A 19,553-nucleotide genomic window follows, 5' to 3' on the forward strand; every position below is an offset into this window, starting at 1 on the left:
GAGGTGATGGCAGCCTGTGTGGATCTACAGAGTCTTCATGTAGGAAATCATTCTTGAGCTGGTCTTGGGATGGACAAAATGTTGATAGGTGAAAGTAGTAGGGACAGCATGAAATTTTCAAAGCCTGGGTGAAAATGGGTGATTTACTTGTTTGCATGATTTGAGTACGTACTCTATTTTCATGCACTGTGCAAACAACTGCAAATACAGGATTTCATTTGCTCCTCAGATGATATGATTCTCTTGAGGTAGAGATTATGATCTTCAATTTATAGACAAGGACTTATGACTCAGAGAAGTAAAGCAATGTACCAGGTTCACACAGCTGATAAAAGTGGTGGAGACAGGATTCAAATGCTGGTTCATTTGACCCCTAAGCATCCATGCTCACCCACTATGCAATGCTGCCTCCCTTTAAGACCCTTTTTTTTTTTTTTTTGCATTTGCTCTGCAATTTCAAAGAGAGGTTTCCTTTGTAACAAGTGTCCACCAAATTTCCAAATTTGGAAAATAAATTAAAATAACAGGGCCATTGTTTTTTTTTAGCCAGCTGACCTTGTTTTGGTTGTAGCTCTGTTAAAATATCACCCCTGGCCTGGGCATCGAGATATATTACACAGTTATTGCTTACAAACTGGTGTTTATCTAATCAAGATATTCCAACGGGAAATTTTAAGAAATTTCTGAAGAAGGCAGCAGAAGCCTTGCAATCTGGGTACTATGCAGGAGTAGATATGCCATGTGATTCTAAGCAAGGGTGTAGTAGACAGCTTCACCTGTCCCTGTGCCCCAGGACTCTGATAAAAGACACACCTGTCTCTTCTTCTAGGCCCTTTGAACTTCAACTGTCTGTCTGGATTCTCTCATGATTTGGGTTATGGCAATAAAAGGAATAGCAAGGCTGAAGTCTCCTTGATGTACACATCACATGTACTCCACACCGACTCATTCAGTCAGACTGTCTCTCCTTCCCTTTGGCCCCATCTTCCTAAAACATCGACTCCTAATCCTGTGATCTCATCCCAAACGTTAGCTTATCATCTGGTTCAGAGAAGAATAAAGGGCATCATGGTGCCTACAGCAAATATTTTTTAGACAGAGAGAGGCTCAATTCTAACCTTTGTAAGTATCTTAGTCCTAAAATGTCTCAGGTTAGCCCATCTCTGCTCTGTGATTCTTTTTTTTTTTTTTATGATAGTCACAGAGAGAGAGAGAGAGAGAGAGAGAGAGAGAGAGAGAGAGAGAGAGAGAGGCAGAGACACAGGCAGAGGGAGAAGCAGGCTCCATGCACTGGGAGCCCGACGTGGGATTCGATCCCGGGTCTCCAGGATCACGCCCTGGGCCAAAGGCAGGCTCTAAACCGCTGCACCACCCAGGGATCCCTGCTCTGTGATTCTTGCCACAAAGATGCCATTGAAGAGTTTCATCTAAATTAAATTCCCTTTACCAGACCACTAAGGGGGGGGAGGGCAGGGTGCAATAAGAATGGGTACCTGAGTAGATTTTCCAGAAAGGAGAACCGAGGATGCTGGGAACCATCTTGAATTCTGGTGAAAACAAAGAATCTTTGGTATTCCATAATTCTTAAACTAGGCATCTTTCTCTTTTCCTCATAAACATTTTTTCATGGTATGAACAGGAGATCAAAGCTCATTGTTCTGAAGGTTAAGGAGGTCCACTTTGGTTCAACCCAGGGTGGGTCATTTTAGCAAATGTGTTTAAGTACCTAGCATGAAGAAGCTCCCAATCTTGGCACTCCATGGGTAAATTCTAGAATTGTTATAATAATTTGTAGAACTATGGCTTTAAGGCAAGATACATAGAAGGCACCTCATATTTATTGAATAAATGATAATATATGTACATTGCTTTATGCTCCTCAAAGAGTCTTTACAAATACTGTTTTATTGTGTTTCTACATTAAGGTCAGGAAGTTGGGAGGAAAAGTTCATTCAACAATAGTACTGTACCATTTTATTGGTGAGGACATTAAAAAATCCACAAGAGAAATGGAAAGGCAAAGAGGCAGCTTACCAGCTATCCTGATTGCCAGCCTACTGTTCTTCCCATTCCTTATTATCTTGTTACACTAAATCTTTCTTCTGCTTGAAATGCCATCTATTCATGCAAGCAACTTCTTAAGATTTGACTTCAACGCTGTCTAAACTTTGAATTTTCTCTATTTGATAAAAAGTAGTAATAGCACATTCCACATCATCTTCTGAATGCTTATTTTCTTGTATCTCTTCTGCCCTAGACTGTATGCTTTATGTGGCCAGAAACCACTGAATTCCCAGCGACAGGCACTCACTTAGTAACTTATTTAATGAATGAACAAACCTCCATAGTCCCTGCCGAAATTTCTACTTTTAACATTCATTTAGCATTTAAAATGTTAACCTGACCATAAAAATATGTGAAATGTCACAGGCCTTATTTCTGAGACCAAAAAGTCTTCTGACTAAAAGGACTTTGTATCTTTTATTTTCCACCACAGTTTAGATGCTTAATGAATGGTGACTATGAGGATAATATCATAATAATATCATATAATATCATTATATAATGTCATTATATAATAATAATAATACCATAGCCCATTTACAGAGACTCATTCTGGGACTGTATAATCCAATTTGGATGCAAAGTTTTCAAGTTATAAAAAAAAATCTATTTTGCCTTTCTGATTATAACACACACACACACACACACACGTGCGCGCGCGTGCATACCACACAAGTGAAATAATAAGGGATCTTGAGAAAATTCTGTCAATGATCACAAGATGTTTAAAGATGGAGCAAGTAGGTTTTCATAATTGTGGATATAGTAATCACTTCACAAAATACTCTGAATACTTATTTTCTTCAGAGTGATTTCTGCACGTGTGCATTGGACAGCCCTCTCAACTGCCCTATTTCCCTGAGATGCTCACAGAGTATTCATAAAGGGATTCAGATTTGTGGGTCTAACATTGAGATTAATGCAAGAAATATCAGTTTCCCCAGGCATATGTCAAAGTAGACACGAGACCATAACTTTTTCTAGGATGTTTTATAATACCAGCTGGTAGATCACAGACCTACCTAAGCGACAATCTGATGGCAGAAAGTAAACGTGGTTACAATTATTCATACTCCTACTGTGGAGTTTCATAAACAAACTAATAAATATTTTCATCTTGCAATAAGATCAAGTTAAGTGATTTGCTGACATTCTCTTGAGGTTTAAAGCTTGTCTTTAATGTGAAATACAAATCATATTTCTTGTGGACACATTTTAATAATAAACTTAAAAGCACACGAGACAAAAATAATGAAAACATTGCAATGAAAACCAGACTAACTATCTACCACTTCAAAAGGAGTGAGTGAAGACTGCTCGTCAACACCGTGATGCAAACAACCTCAATGCAAAATGCCACATATTGAAATCAGGTTTTAAGGAAAGGGAATCAGCAGGGATGAGAATGAAACACAGCTCTTACTTGAAAACAGGTAACTAACTACAGGAAAATATATTCACCTAACACACACACACACACACACACACACACACACACACACACACATGCATGCACTCCTCTTGTACAATTTGTAGGACAGATTTGATTTTGGTTCAATTCGAATTACCTCGCACCTCTTTGCAGCATCCCCCTGAGAATGAGAGGTGTGGTCTTTTTTTTGGCCTGAGATAAGGATCAAGGATTTGACACCAAAGCTGTCCCCAAGGATGAGAAACTGGCACACTGGGTGCCTTTAGGAGCACTCTGGGAGAGACCTCCCTGTCTCTCCTTTTGCTACGTTGTTTACAAGGACATGATCTAAGCACAAGCAAGGATGCCTATGGAGCCGCTCACCTCTGGGTCCTGTGATGACAGGTCGGTGGTGCTGTGTGAATGCAGTTCCCAGGGAGGAGGTCTGTGAAGGGGAAGGGCTGCTGAAACCAGACTTCTCCGACTTCTTCAGTGTGGTTGGAGATGGCATTCCTGGCAAGAAGGATGGAGTGATAAGCACACTTTAATTCATGGCACGACAGCTTGTACAACCTAAAAGATAAAACTGAAAGAATTAAAAAAAGAAATCCACCTGTGAGTGCAAAATTTGCTGAGTTTCTTTGAATTCGTCACAGGAACAAACAGGGACAACATGGTCCCCTGGTAAGTCCAACTATAATTGATTTCAACTTATTCTACTGATCACAGTCGACTTTGGCATTATTGATCTTGTCTAATTACAGAGGGCCACTTCCTAGTGTTTCCTACAGGTAGTATATGCCTGTGGCTCCTGGAGCCCTTCAGAAAGGAGGCTCTCAAAGGCACGTGAAGACCTCAGCTGCAATCAGTTCAGCTTGCCAGGTACTTTACTGAAGAGCCAAGGCACTCAGTCCACATTTTAAATAATTTAGCTACCTTAACATTAAAAAAAAAACCTTTAACAATGACAACTCAATCTTGCTTATCCTGTGAATTATTTATAATAGAAAAAAGAAGGAAAAGAGTAAAAAAAAAATCCTTAAATGCCCAACAATTGAAACTGGTTAAATAATAATATGCAAATAACACTGTTAGTGAATAATCACATGGAAAGATAATAATTTACTAACCTGACAAGGAGTAAAGACATGGAGAGCGATTATGAAATAAGATGTTGTGCTATGATGCCACTTAAAAATATATTCCTATGTACAGAGAAAGAACTGGAATGAAATACACATAAACTGTAACGGCAGTTCTCTGTGTGTTAGATTCGAGTGGTATTCATTGCCTCTTTTTGCTTACTTGTTTTTTCTATGATGAACATATATACATTTATGTTAAGAAAATACAATAAAAGTTTGTTTTTAAAAATAGTATTTTTAACATAGTTTTTGAGGTTTGCGTAACATTTCTAGCATAGAGAATGCTTTGGGAAGAAAATAATGGGAAAATAGTCTCTTGTAATTACTGAGTTTGTAATGTTCTCAGCAACCACGCTGACATATACAACTGGAGGCATCTATCAGTTTGGTAGGGTGCCAATTAAAACAATGAAAACTTGGATATAAAAATAAAGGAAATGACTCCTTGTCTCCACATTACAGGACAAATTTGGGCTCTCTTACATTTGTAGCACAAAACTGGTCTGTATTTATGTCAAAAGAACCAAATCTCCTTTACTTACATAATGTCTACATGTGTTTTATTCTGTCTATGATGAAAGAATTATTTGGGTGAGCTGGAAAGATATGTAGTGAAAATAATAATGATATTAGCGTGTACCTGTTATTGAGAGTTACTAACTCCTACGCACTGTGCCAAGCACTTTATAGGTATAGAAGTGTCCCAAAATTTAGCTTGGACTCTATCTAAAAATGTCCTTGTTATTTATGTTCACAGATTTCCTTAATGAGGTTCTACAACACAAGCTTTGAGCGTGACTACAGATTCTATAAGGATAGAGTCTGTTTTGTCCCTTCTGTTTTCAGGATATCCAGCAGAGTCTAGAACACAGCAAGTGGCCTGAAAAGATATTTAAACTACATGTAACAGTCTCAGCTTTATCTGTGGCTTTACTAACTGATACATGGACATAGTAAAACTTCAGAGTCTGACCTCAAAAAAGAAAAACAAATTGCAAATTGGTAAGCACATTTGCATGGTACCATGTAAGGACATTGAGAAGTGGTTTGTGATTTCACACCAGCTTGATCCATTTCAGATCAATGTCTATGTGATTTGAATTAAAAAGCAGGTCATTAAGCGACTTTAGCTATGTGTTTCCTTGCTCTTTGAATCAGTAACCAAAGTCACACCATACCAAAATTCTAACATCATTAGGATAGATTGAGGTTTTGGACCAACATTCATTTGCAAGTAACCTAGCCTAAGGTATAATCTCAGAATTACATTAGAGAGGGGATTTCAAATTAAAAAATTAAAGGGAAGAAATAAGGAGTTACCAAAATGTAAACAAATCCCTCAATTCATTCAAACGTCTCCTGTGCAAAACACATTTTGAGGCTGCCAACCAGTCCACTGATTTAAACTCCGTCAAATGCCTGAATTATGTGTCATGAAACAGAAATAGAGCAGAAAATGAAAATGTCAAAACTTTTAAGATGGCAGAATTTTTTTCAGACAATGGAATCACTGATGAAATGCAGTATCTAAACTAGCCTTATTACAGAAAGCAAATGGTTGGACTCACAGAAAAGGGAGCATTTCTTTGAAAAGTTCATGAGTTCCATCCCATGCCATTCTAAACACTGCAGGAATATTGACATGATTTAAATCCACCATTTACATTTACCCTTTTAAAAGGGGGAATACAGGTAAAAGGCAGTAATGAGCATGAAGAATGAAGTTGGTAAACAGATTCAAAAACAGCAAAATTCAAACCCTCCTTGAAAGGGTTAATGAGAAAAGAAATACTGTCTGCACACAAGAACAAGCCAAACTATGTATAATCTTCTAAATTTATCACAGTCAAGTAAGATGAACCCTAAGGCTGTCATGAATCTCAAAATTACTTTGGTGTTTTCAATTTTTAAAGACTTGTATTGAGCACATTTCCTTATTATATACTTTAATATTTTCTTCATATGCATAATGTGTGTTTTGGTTAATTTGCTTCGTATACTTAATTTTGACAGGATAAAATTTCAAAATGGTAGTAAACTACTTTATGTTAAAAGCGACAGAACATTAATCTTGACTTTTTTTTTTTGACTTTTATTTTTGAAATCAAATTTGATTTCTGCCGTTAGATTAAGTATAAGCTTCTTGTTAGAATTTCTTTTACCAATTAGCTACGCACAACTGTTATGCGATGGTTGTTCAGATTAACGACTGATTGGCTTTTTCTTAATACATCAAAACTTTTATTTCAATGTATTTTTCAGAAGTATCATATTTCTTTATAAAGATTTGCCCTTTTCTAAAACAAACAAAATATTACTTCAAAGTTCTTTTCACTATGTAAAAATAAAGAATTTTATAAAACAAGAAGTTTAGCAGAATGCTGTGTTTCAATGGGACATTTTCTCCTATTAATTGCTATTTAAAAAAAAAAACCCAATGATGGTAAAGAAAATAGATTTTTTTTTGAAAGAGAGAGAGCATGTGTGTGTGGGGAGGGTGGGGGGCACAGAAAGGGATGGGGAGAGAGATAATATTAGCAAGCTTCATGCTGGGGCTGGATCTTACAACCCTAGACCATGACCTGAATTGAAATCAAGAGTCTGACGTTTAATCCACTGAGCCACCCAGGTGCCCCTAGAAGATGGATTTCAAGAAGCATTTTGGTTTGTCACTGGTTTTCTATCAGACTTTCTGATTTTCTCTTCACTTTACCATTTTCCTAAGCTACCTGAGTCATTTCAAATAGTGTCCAGAGGACAGGGGCAAACATAAAATTCTAGTCATTCAGTGACTCTGATCCCTAAAGGCAGTGGTAAGCGAGAAGCCCAAGAGGAAAACTTTGAAAGCATAGGCCAAAGACAGTAGTCACAAAGATTCCATTACACTCATCATTAATATCTGTGGTAGTCAGAATTGTAAGATGGCCCTAAGTCTCCTGAACCCTGAGATATATACTTTATATAATCTCCTTCAGCTGAATGTGGGTAGTACATCTGGGAATATGATGAATGTTCCTCTTGTGATAAGGTTATTGTATTGCAAAGGTGAAGAGACTTTTGCAGATGTAATTAAGGTTCCTAATCAGGTGACTCTGAATTAAGTGAAAGGTTATGATCCTGGGTGGGCCTGGCCTAATCAGGCAACCCTTTGAAAGAGGGACTAGAAGTCAGAGAGCTTGTCCTGCTGTCTTTGAAGAAGTAAGCTGCCATGATGTGAAGGCACCTGTGAGAGGGCCAAATGGCAAGGAAATGTGGGGACCTCTAGATGCTAAGTAAGGCCCCTGGGTGACAGCCAGCTTTAAGAAAGCTGGACCTTCATCTTAAAGCTATAAAGAATTCAATTCTGTCAATAATCATGAGAGTTTGCAAGAGAACTCAGAGCTCCAGAAAGGAATGCAGCCTGGATGAAATGCTGATTGCAGCCTTGTGAGACTCTGAGATGAGGGACCACCTAAGCTGTGCCCAGACTCTTGACCATGGAAACTAGTGATAATGTAATAAGATAATGGGGTAATAAATGTGTTTTGTTTTAAGCTATTTTTGTGGTAATTTGTTATACAGCAATAACAAACTAAGATGTTACTCAACATCTTACTTACATGTTACTAAAATATGAGACTTTCAATCATACTGTCCATGCTAGAAATGTGTGCATTAAAGACGCTTACTGGACACTAATAACTCTCTAGAATTCCAGAGGTTTCCATAATTTTTAGCAAATTCATGTTTGGTAGTAAGGTTTTCCACTAGCTAAACTCACCCAGAGAAAACAGTATTACTTTGTGCAAAAGAGGCGAGTTAAGTGGTTATTTCAATGGCATAAATTTTATTTCCAAATAAATTCAGAAAATTTTTATTTCACTCTGATTCTTTTAAGAAATATGATAACAAAATCAGATCAAATGATATGAAGAAAACTCAAAAGTAATTATTGGACTCTCCTATAACAAATCAAGGTTTGTTTCTGGTAAGTTTTTCTACAACCTGATATTGCAGAAAGTAAAAAGAAGAAAGGGGGGAAAACAATTAATTTCAACTCTGTCTGTCTCCTCAACTGTGAGATTTACCAAACACTTTGACCAAGAACTTTACAGGGATAGTTACGAAACAAGTCCTACAGGAATGAGAAGAAAGTACAACGCTGTTCTTTGCTTAAGGAAGCTACTTAAAATGGATTTTTAGGAGTCAAAGGAGGTACAGTATTAATGGGAAGGGGGTTGGAGGGAGAGATCACAATAAACTGTAACTATTCCAGAAACAATGGAACACCATGCTAGACTGTTACAAAGGAAAACCATGACAAGCCAGTGTGAGTGCTTACTTTGTCCAAGGAGTTATTAAATTCATTATCCTATGAAAATTATCAATGGTAAATACTATTCAGGACAGCAGGATCTTATTTTGTCTATTGAAGGAGTTTGGGTTGTTGAAATTCAAGTTGTCAGAGTTAACTAGTATATACTTCTTTCTTCAAAGTATCAAAGTCAAGAACAGAAAGTATTCAGTAATGTGCATTTATAGTCACAATCTGTTTGGGAAAAAAATCTGGAAACAAGCAAACTCTGCACTTTTGTTCTAAAATCCAATATATAAGCAGGTTAGAGAGGACTACAAAATGCTGCAAGTTTGACTTTATATATTCTCCAGATCATTGCCCTCATCTAATTCCCAATGACCTATCGGTACTACTGCTTTAAGCAGAACAACTATTATATCAAAACTAAAGGCTGCTGGAAGCCTTCATCCATCCAGTGGCCTCAAGAGAGCTAGGAGGCAGCTAAAGATATGGTCATCAAATCTCTGCATATTGATCATTTCTAAAACACAGACCGAAAAGAATAAAATCTACCAATTATGGAATACCTACTATGTGCCATGTACTTACAAATATCTCAAAAGCTTACATTTTCATTTCCCAATAGGTAGCTATTAAAATTCTGCCTATTTATAACTTAATATTGCAGAAACTTGACACCAAGAGATGTCAAGCAACTTGCTGATGATCATAGCAAGCTATTAAATGGTATTTTAGACCCAGATCTCTGGTTCTAAAGCTTGTATGTTTTATAATACACCACACTGCCTCATATAGTTTCCCTTGTATATTATAAAAATTGTGTCCTATTTAAGTCAATAAAGTATATTTATAGTTGAAGTTTCTAATTTGGTTATCCAAAAAAATAAAAACATGCAAAAAATAAAAACAACTCCGAAGTATACTAGGAATTATCTTGTCTTATATACCAAAGGTTTTTCTTGGCATTAATTAGTAGGGATTAGTTAGGACTTTTATTAACTATATTGCATTTATTAGCAGTCATTCTAAGATGGAACCTCCAAGACATAAATATTGCATAGACTTAGAAGAACATAATGACCCAAAAATGTTAAAATTGTAAAATAGTAAATACATACATTTAATATATACAAGAGGCTTCTTGCCTGTTCAACAAGTTACCTCCTCTATAAAGCCTCCTGCAAACATGAGGATCAAAAGTCTTCTTTTTAGGATCCACTGGTATTTTATAAGCCTTGTGTATGTTATAGTGCAGGAATACCTCAACCAGAGGTAAAGTCTAACACACACAGTTATCTAGGATTCAGTAAGTCTTGCCATCAAGAGAGGCCCCTGAGCTACTGAAGTCAGTGTCAAAATAGGCAACTTAGCTGAGTCACCGAACTCATAGGAAATCACAGTGTTACAAACTCTAAGTATTTCAAGGAGAAGGCTGTGATGGAGTGAGTCGAACGCTATTGAGAGGTCATGTATAATGAGAAAAAATGACCTCCAGGAGAGGAAGGTACATGGAAGATAGGTCAGAGTGGTTTACAAAATCAGGAATGAAGAAGGGAAAATGGGCAGAGTCAATTCTTCCTAGAATGAGTCTGTAGAGGGAAGCAGATAATAGGGTAGTAAGTATGGAGTTGGGGGGTCAGCAGGCAGAGCTTCCCGAAGACGGGAGGCAGTAAAGCACGCTTGCTTGACAGATGGGCAGAAAGCAAAGACTCAGAGGATAACGGAGGAAGGGAAGTCCTGAGGAAGGCGAAGGGCTACACAATCAACTACTTGGAGGAGCTGGTCTTGAACCAGAGCTCTTCTCACTTCCAGGGTGCTGCTCTGCCAAGATACCTCTTCCTGAAAAAAGTTCCGATTATTTATCTATCTTACTCACACAGACTAATCACAAGCTGGTTTAAAACCGAGCACATTAATGATACTCAAATATGTGTCTATAGCCTAAATGGTGTGCTAACCACTACTATGGCTGTTCTTCAGATTCCCTTACATCTCCAAGTCTAAGTGTAGGCAATGGGCGCCCCAGTCATATCTGTCACACTAACAGTATCAACATACATTTCAGCCCCATTTCTCAAGCTCAGGATCAAAGTTGATTGACGTACCCATACCATATTTTGCAAGTCATCTACCACCAGCAAATTTATGCTTGGACTCATCTCCTCCCAATAGAGAGAATGCAGCACTCTCTGGCAGCTGGCACATAGGCAAGAAGGGGACCTTCCCAGGACCGTCTCCTCTGCACCTTGTGATGAAAGAATCACCAACCATGATGCTAAATAAAGGATCTGATTGCACAGATTAATCCCACAGTTAAAGGGCCATTCCATTCCTCTGGGTAGTAACACATGCTGTGTGATATGAGGAGGTAGTTCAAGATCCTGCACTCATCTTAGATTTGTGTCCTAATGATAAAATCCATTATGGTTCATTCCAACGTAATTTATTATGGTTAACATGCTCAACAATAAAAAAAAAAAGTAAAACATTCAGACTATTTTGACTTTTAACCTTTTTCAGTGAATAGAAATGTCTTAAAATCATTTTTATGATGGGGAGAATAAAATGGAAGTTAATATAGCTTCTGAGGTTTATCCTTCTTATTCTATATGCACCCATTTAAGATGAGCTGAAAGGGCCCCCAAAAGAATTAGCACATCATAAAGAAGTTCAGGTAATTTAAGAGGCTTGCATACAAGCAATTTCTTTAATTTTTAAAAATGGGAGAATGGAGTAAAAATTATATGGATTATTCAGGAGAAAAGAAATGATGAGTTCTCTAATGTATTCCAAACGTTCATTTGTGAGTGAAAATTTACAACCCAAGAGAATAAAGAATAGACATGAGGAAAATGTCATACAAAGATCTGGTTCTTGGGCCAATGTTAAAGTTTCCTGATTTTTTAGGGGATTTTCTCTCCTTTGAGGGTACATACAGACACTTCACTGTCAGGACCAAAGTTTAAAACATTATATTTCATGCTCCTACCACTTAACAAGTTCGAGATTCCCTACCCATCCCATCCTCTTTCTAACTATCCCATCCTTCCATGTGTTCAGGGGAGGATTGATTTTGGCTCAACATAGCACTCACACACATTCACAGAGGACTAAGAATAAACAAGAAATTACTGAGAAAACCAAATAATTTCCTTTGCATAAAAAATAAATACAGTATAGTATAGCATAATGTTTTATTCATCGTGCCTAGATACCCAGCTGAAAAGTAAAAAACTCAATCATACATATGTTTGGTTCATATATGCCCTATCCAATATGGTAGCTACTAGCCACATGTGGCTACTTAAATTTAAATTAATTAAAATTAAATGAATTTAAAAATTCAGTTGCTCAGCATAGCCACATTTCAAGTGCTCAAAAGCCGTATTTGGCTAGTTGTTAAAATGCTGGACAGTAAAGAGAACATTTGCACCATTGCAGGAAGTTCTATGATCTATATGCCACCAAATAATTTTTTACTTCTGGTCCTATTGTTATACAGCAGGCAAACCTTACTTTTATATGTATAGCTCTTTTGCAAGACACAGAGTAAAACATATACACTATACAAATACAAAATTATATATAGGTGGGGGGAACCAATAGCCCTCTCCTCCCAACTTCCCAACAGGCTGGGGATAATCGGTGCTCAAGCCTAGTGAACACCTTTATAGATATTTTTCTCTACCTAGAATACTAGTTTCAATGATGTGAAGTTAAGTGTTTATTAAAATATGCTCATTTCTGTCAGAACATGATTGAAAGCTTGGTGTTTAAGGATCTTACTGATAAAATTTAATTTTAAAGATGTTGTCTGTGAGCTTCCATGTTTGGGGTATGCCTGCACTTCCATGTTTGGGCTATGCCTGTACTATTAATCCCAGTACTCCTTGGACACAAGCACAATGCCCATCACTTTACTTAAGGTAAAATTTGAAACTGATTGGAACATTTCATAGGGGAAAAAAGAAATAGAATTTTAGGCCTCTTCAAATTGCTTGAACTGTGAAATCAAGTAATGAACACTAGAAAAGGTTCTGTCAGCTAGAATCTGAGCTTAGTGTAGTCAGCATTTTCTTGCTAAACCTTATTATGGCAAGCATTTGATTTTTCATCTCTGTACTGTGTTCATCCTCACAAATAAACTACTTTGACCTCCACCTGTTACTTAGTGAAATCTGCCCACCATCCTTCGATAACCCTATTCTTTGCCATCAAAGGCCTTTGAGAGTCACCGAGAAAGTGGGAAGATAGAGCCGTGCAAGGAGCAGAAATGATACGACTTTATAACTATGCAGTGGTTCATAGTTCAAGCTGGATGCTACACAGCCAAAGGAAATGGGTTTTGGTGTGTGTGTGTGTGTGTGTGTGTGTGTGTGTGTGTCTGTGTGTGTTTAAAGGCAGTGCCTATGGATGCTGCAAGGGGGCAACACATTCCATCATCTTAACATGAAATTTTTCACAAAAGAGGTTCTCTCTTGAGTTATTATTTAATGCAGAAAACTCCCAGCCCTTTCTTTATAAAAGGAAAACCTCTCTCTTCAAGAGTTCTGCCTGGGGCACCTGGGTGGCTCAGTGGTTGAGCGTCTGCTTTGGGCTCAGGTCATGATCCCAGGGTCCTAGGATGGAGTCCCGCATCAGGCTCTCCATAGGGAGCCTGCTTCTCCCTCTGCCTGTGTCTCTGCCTCTCTCTGTGTCTCTCATGAATAAATAAATAAAATACTTAAAAAAATAAAGAGTTCAGCCTTCACTTTCAATAGATGAGCCAACAGGTCATTTGAAAGCTTCAAAACACTTTATGTTATGTTCATTATGCAAGACAAAAGGAACCACTAACCTCAAAGGCAGCTCTGTGGATGCAAAAGGACCACACTGTTACTAAACACCATTAAAACACAAAATAAAGATTACAAAGGGAAATAACTGTGCACAGCCGCATAAATCATTTTCTGAAGCAATATCTGACAAAGTCGTTTCTTTTTTTAACAATGACATATCAGAAAAAAAAACTCTGTAAAGTTGCACTTCTCCTGATTAATGCTACACTCAACCCAAGAGACGTTGTCTGTCTAATTACATTGAATACTTATCTGAGAGGGATTAGCAGCATGTTTCTGCTCACTGTCATTCTTTGTGACAACGTAATGATAGATCCATTTACTTATGAGTGCAATGATTAAAAACCATGCTGTTTTCTTAACTGTCTTCGTATCTTGGAAATATTTTATTAAAAATTACTTATATGACACTAAGGGTAAATACTTGGCAAAGTTTTTCATATCAATTAAGTCAACAAGTTAGTTCCATTCACTCAGTCTTCACTGAGTCTCTTACTTAGGGTTGGTGGAAACTTGATCACTGTCATGCTTTTTTATGTTGGGAGTTAATGATTCACGCTTTTTTCTCCTTGTCTTATTTGTCCAAATCCTAAAGTTTGGTTTTCACTTAAACTAAAAACTGCTCGTGGCCGACATTTTCTCTGGAGTCATGATTTAGCACTTCTCCTTCATATTCACACCTTTTTTTTTGGAACCCAACACAAGGATCCAATTTTATACAGACAACTCCCCATGGGCCAATCAGAATGGGTTGCTAGCAATATACCATCTTTTGCAGCTTCTTCTACTCATATAATTAACTTCATCCAGCATCTATTAGGAAAAGGTCCTTACACAAGATAAAATCTGAAAAGCAAACCACATTGGGTTCTACAAGTGGGCTGGCTACCCTCAAACCAAAGGATTATTTTCATATGTGTCTAAATAGACAAAACTCGGGTCCTCTCTTTTTTTTCCTTCCACTCACCAATCTCAAATGACAGTTGTCATCAATCGTGTCCCTGGTTGTAAAAAAAAAAAAAAAAAAACAACCAAATACACATACTGAATGTATTGCTGAACTGCTCCCACAAGGCAGAGTTTATTCCTATGGCTTTAGTCAAATTCAGACAATTATCACGTAGTCCAAGTGGCAAATAATGACATTTATAACAAATTATATCTCTGGAAAAGTCTCCAAATGTGTGGCTAGGACATAAATTGAGGTAACCTAATATAATGATGATGTGTTATAAGGATTTTTTTTTTTTAAACTAAAGGCATGTTAAGGCTTCAATGCTGATGGACAAACTCATAAAAATATCAAGCACATCAAAAGGAGAAAAATCACCAGTTAAGTCTTTTGAGGATAAGATTTCTTTTCTGAAAAGAAAAAAAAAATCACCCACTGAAAAAGAGAACTCTTAAAATTAGAAGCAGGTGTCACCACTATGAAGTGATAAATATCAAAGAATAACTGGCCCTGAAAAGCACTCTTATGCAACCCATACTACTTTTAATCCTTACATATGTATTTTGACATAAGAACATGAAGAGCCGCTTAAATCAGTCCCTAAAGAGTGTTAAAACATAAGAGATGGTGCACAGCCATTTTGGTAAACCCTCACTTCAGTTGGGTTCATGAAATGGCTGAAAGGCAGATGGCAAATTCGGACTGGCATGGAGTCATTAAGTAATCGTGATATCTTAGAATTCAGTAATCTTGGAAGCGAATCACCGTGAAGTGATTTCTGGGTTGGGATTACCTAAAAAGGCAGAGTAATCTGGTATTACAGAGGACACTTCAGATTAGAAATGGATATTGGGCTGTCGTTCCTTGAATTTCTAATGACTTGAGTGCATTTCCAACAATGCCAATGAAAACTTCAACAACCTGTCATTACAGACAATCCCTAAAGATTGGCACATTTCTTCAAAATGAAGGGCAATAAATGCAGTGTGGACCACATTAAAACCCCAGAATAGCTGGGGTAGCCTCTGGATGAGTACTGAACATTCACAGCTGTCTGGAAAGCCCATCCTCCACAGTGGGCTCACGGCACTGGATCACAACACAAAGCTCCTCACTCCAAACAGACCAGAGTACCAAGAGCTGGAGGAGGCCAGTATTTTAAATCCAGCAGTTTCAGAGGGGTTTTCAATCATGAGGTCAGTATTACTTTACCCTGGGGAGGCAAGCCAGTCAACTGTATTTCAACAGATCCAGCTTTTTAATTTTTTTTTATCGGAGTTTAATTCTTTGTAAGGTTAAATGATGCTATGACATAAAGTGGCTTTTTAATTCCTGACGTTTTCCCCTATTTGAGAGACACACCTTGTGACTCAGTGCTGGAGAGAACCCTCTCCGTGTTAGGACTTCTATTGTTCAGGAATCTATCAGGAAACAGCCCCTGATTTACTATGCCAATGTGAGCATTTCTCGTAATCCTGTAGGATGTAATTCACCCATCATCTCAAAATGGGTGCCACATCTTTGATTAATTGATGAGTTTATGATGTATTTGAAATCCTTGGATGGATAGAGTTGGATAAATAGGCATTATTGTAATCCTCTGCCAAGCAGGAAAGTGATTGGGATGTGTGCACAACCGCATCAGAAGGTGCCACACAGCACGGCAGCAAAGCTACTGACTCTTGAGGTCTGCATGGGCAGGAAGGCTTCTTCCTTTCTCTCATACTCCCCATATAAAAAGCCCCTATTCTGGAGCATTAAAAATCTACTTTATTGAAGACATTGATGGCCACAAAAAGAGTAAACTTTATGCTTATATAGACCAATGGTGTTGTATTTGATTGTTTAGCATTTAACTAGAATAACCAATATGTGGGAAAAATAGAAAAATGTAGGAGAGAGAGAAGGAAGTCAGACAACAGATTTATGATTTACCTGTATAATTTTTTTTACAAATTAAATCTCTTTCTCTCCCTCTCTTAGAACAATGTCTGGCCCATAGTAAGTGCTCAATAAACATTAATTGTTACTTACAAACTCTTAAAATTTCATCAGCATTCCAATGATAGAACATAGGTCAATTTATCTTTCATTGTTAATTAAATTGTGGTATTATCTGAGTCTATGAAACACCTACATTGTGTTTCATAGAACAAAGGAAGCAAGAACACTAAAGAATTTTTTTCTTTATATTAGAGGTTAAAAAAACTACCTTCTGTTGGAGTTCTACAAATATTTAATAATGCTAGATACAATAACATTTATGAGATGCAGGAAAACCAGTATAGCAAACTCTTAAGTAAGTCTGATCTGCCTGCCTATCTACCTATCCCTTTTGTTTCTTCTCTTCCAACTATACTTTCTGGTTATTTTTCCCTTCAGTGAATTTAGTGTCAATTCAGAATAACTGTGTTTCCTCTAAGTAAGCATTTGCTTAGATTCTACCCAATTTCATTACTCACAAATCAGAAAACTCTGTGTCAGGAAGGCAGATTTGAGTCCATGGATACAGAAAGATCTTTTGCTGGAGTCAGATGGCATTGCCTTGCACACTTCCTGAGAGTTTTCTAGTATACTGGTTTTTCACATGCTTTTTAGAGATAAAAGAAAGGCAGGTATTACAAAGGGAAGGAAATAGGGACTAGTCTTTTTTTTTTTTTTTAAGATTTTGTTTATTTATTCATGAGAGACACAGAGAGAGACAGAGACCCAGGCAGAGAGAGAAGCAGGCTCCATGCAGGGAGCCCGATGTGGGACTCGATCCCGGGACTCCAGGATCACGCCCTGAGCTGAAGGCAGGCGCTAAACCGCTGAGCCACCCCGGCGTCCCAGGACTAGTATTTATTGATACTCCTTTAATAATGGAATGGTTGATGCACTAGTCTTTTCAAGCAGTTACAGTGGAGGACTGTGGTCCAAGCCAATGAAGAAACTCCTAACCTGCATGAATCTTAGCATACTCATACCTGTATTGCAGCCACTGGGTACTTGGTTAAGCACTTAGCCCTCCTTCCTTTGCTGGTGTAAACACTTTGAGGGCAAGGTCCGTCTTGGTTTACTTATTCATCTTTCCCTCTATCAGCAGCACAGTGCTTGGCATACAGTAGACACAGACACATACAATATATTTTCCATTTAATTTCATGTACAGGCATACCTCAGGCATGATGCAGGTTTGGTTCCAGACCACCATGATACAGCAAATATTGCAAAAAAAAGCAAGGCAAATGAATTTTTTGGCTCCCCAATGCATATAAAAGTTATGTTTACACTAGACTATAGTCCACTAAGAGTACTATAGTGCATTGTCTAAAAAATTATGTCTAAAAATAATGTATATGCCTTAATTTAAAAATATTACTATGCTAATCACCATCTAAGCTTCCTGCCACTGATCACAGATCACCATATCCAATCCAATGATGAAAAAGCTTTCAATGTTGCAAAAATTACCAAAATATGACACAGACAAGCAGTGAGCAAAGCCTGGTGGAAAAATGATGCCGAGAAACTTGCTCAATGCAGAGTTGCAACAAACCTTTGTTAAAGACACAGTATCTAAAAAAAATGCAATAAAGCAAAGCACAATAAAATGAGGTATGCTTGTACCTTAAACTCATAGCACTTCAGCGTTTTCAAAGTATTCACTAAAACAAAAAGATAAATAGTATTCATATAAAGCTTTATGGTTCATGAAGTATACTTTACATATGCTAAAAGTACTCTATGTCTGGTGCCATGCACAGTACCTTGCACACAGCTGGTGCTTAATAAATGGTAGCTCCTACTTTTATTAACATCTATTTGATCATTTCAAAGCTATAAATCATACAGGCTGGGCTGCTTTATTGTCCCCAGTGTTCACATATAAGGAAATGAAAAATCAGAGAAGTAGTTTGCTGGAACCCCCAGGCAGGTTGGGTTTGTGGCAAAATGCAAGAATCGTAGAGTTTTGATTCTTAATTTGCACTTTTTTCTCTTCAGAAATATGTTCTATTTCACTCTTATTTCCTCCCTCCTCAGTGAGCCTGTGAAGATTGCTGTGGCTGGAATGAAATGTGCCTTGCAGTTCCTCCTTCCAACATGCTAAATAGGGCCACAGGATGAGCCAGCACTTTGCTAACCGAGGCCACCAGGGTTGTGCTGAAAATGGAAACGGGAATGAGGCAGGGCAGAAGACTGAACATCCAGATCCAAGGTAGACGCTACATCTCTTCCTTCCTTCTTTCTGGAATATTTACACAGCCTCAGTTTCAAACATGAAATTAAAAATTTGGAGATTTGGATAATTCATTTACTCAGACGAGCCCAGCTGAGATGCAGCATCTGTTTTCCTGGGAGCTTCTGTATTCACGAGACTGTGCATCTGGGTTCTGATGCAAGAGGAGCCGCACTCATTCACACAACAAATGTATGCAGCGCTCTGCTTCCTGAGCGCTTCGCCCTACTCGCAGGGTGAGATCAGACATGTGTGGTCTCCATCTTATTATTCATTTATTTATTCAACATATATTGATCGAATGGATACCCTGTGCCAGGTACTATATAGGAGGCTTCAAGAACAGAACAGTATATTTTTTGCCCATGTTTTCTCTTATATGGTATAGTTATGTGAGAAGTTATTTTTCTTTTTATAGGTAACCTTTTGGACTCCAATTACAATAGGTTATTTTAGGCCTTAATTTGGCCTTAAAAAAAAAAAACCCAGCTTTGATAAATAAAGTAAGGACATTTGTGGGAAAGATGGTTAGAGTGCTCATTGTGGAATATAGCTTTCCTGTCATAAAACCTTGTTTGGATAAAATTTCTCTGATAGAGGAGGGTCACTAAAGAACAGCCCCCTTGC

At 37.6% G+C, this 19,553-nt stretch overlaps 1 protein-coding gene across 9 annotated transcripts in view; it reads right to left on the reverse strand.

Moving 5' to 3' along the window:
* NFIA (nuclear factor I A) overlaps window positions 1-19,553 on the reverse strand; it is a 375,352-nt gene that overhangs the window by 77,299 nt on the left and 278,500 nt on the right. For 6 of the 9 annotated variants that reach the window (XM_041771086.1, XM_041771087.1, XM_041771085.1 and 3 more), the window contains exons 7-8: window positions 3,860-3,988; window positions 1,494-1,547 (exon numbers count right to left, since the gene is read on the reverse strand). In XM_041771086.1, the coding sequence (XP_041627020.1) occupies window positions 1,494-1,547; window positions 3,860-3,988 (183 nt within the window). The remainder of the gene's footprint in view (window positions 1-1,493; window positions 1,548-3,859; window positions 3,989-19,553) is intronic. The other 3 variants (XM_041771088.1, XM_041771091.1, XM_041771090.1) reach the window with 1 other exon arrangement.

Source organism: Vulpes lagopus, chromosome 10 (assembly GCF_018345385.1).
Source record: "Vulpes lagopus strain Blue_001 chromosome 10, ASM1834538v1, whole genome shotgun sequence".
Classification (NCBI taxonomy): domain Eukaryota; kingdom Metazoa; phylum Chordata; class Mammalia; order Carnivora; family Canidae; genus Vulpes; species Vulpes lagopus.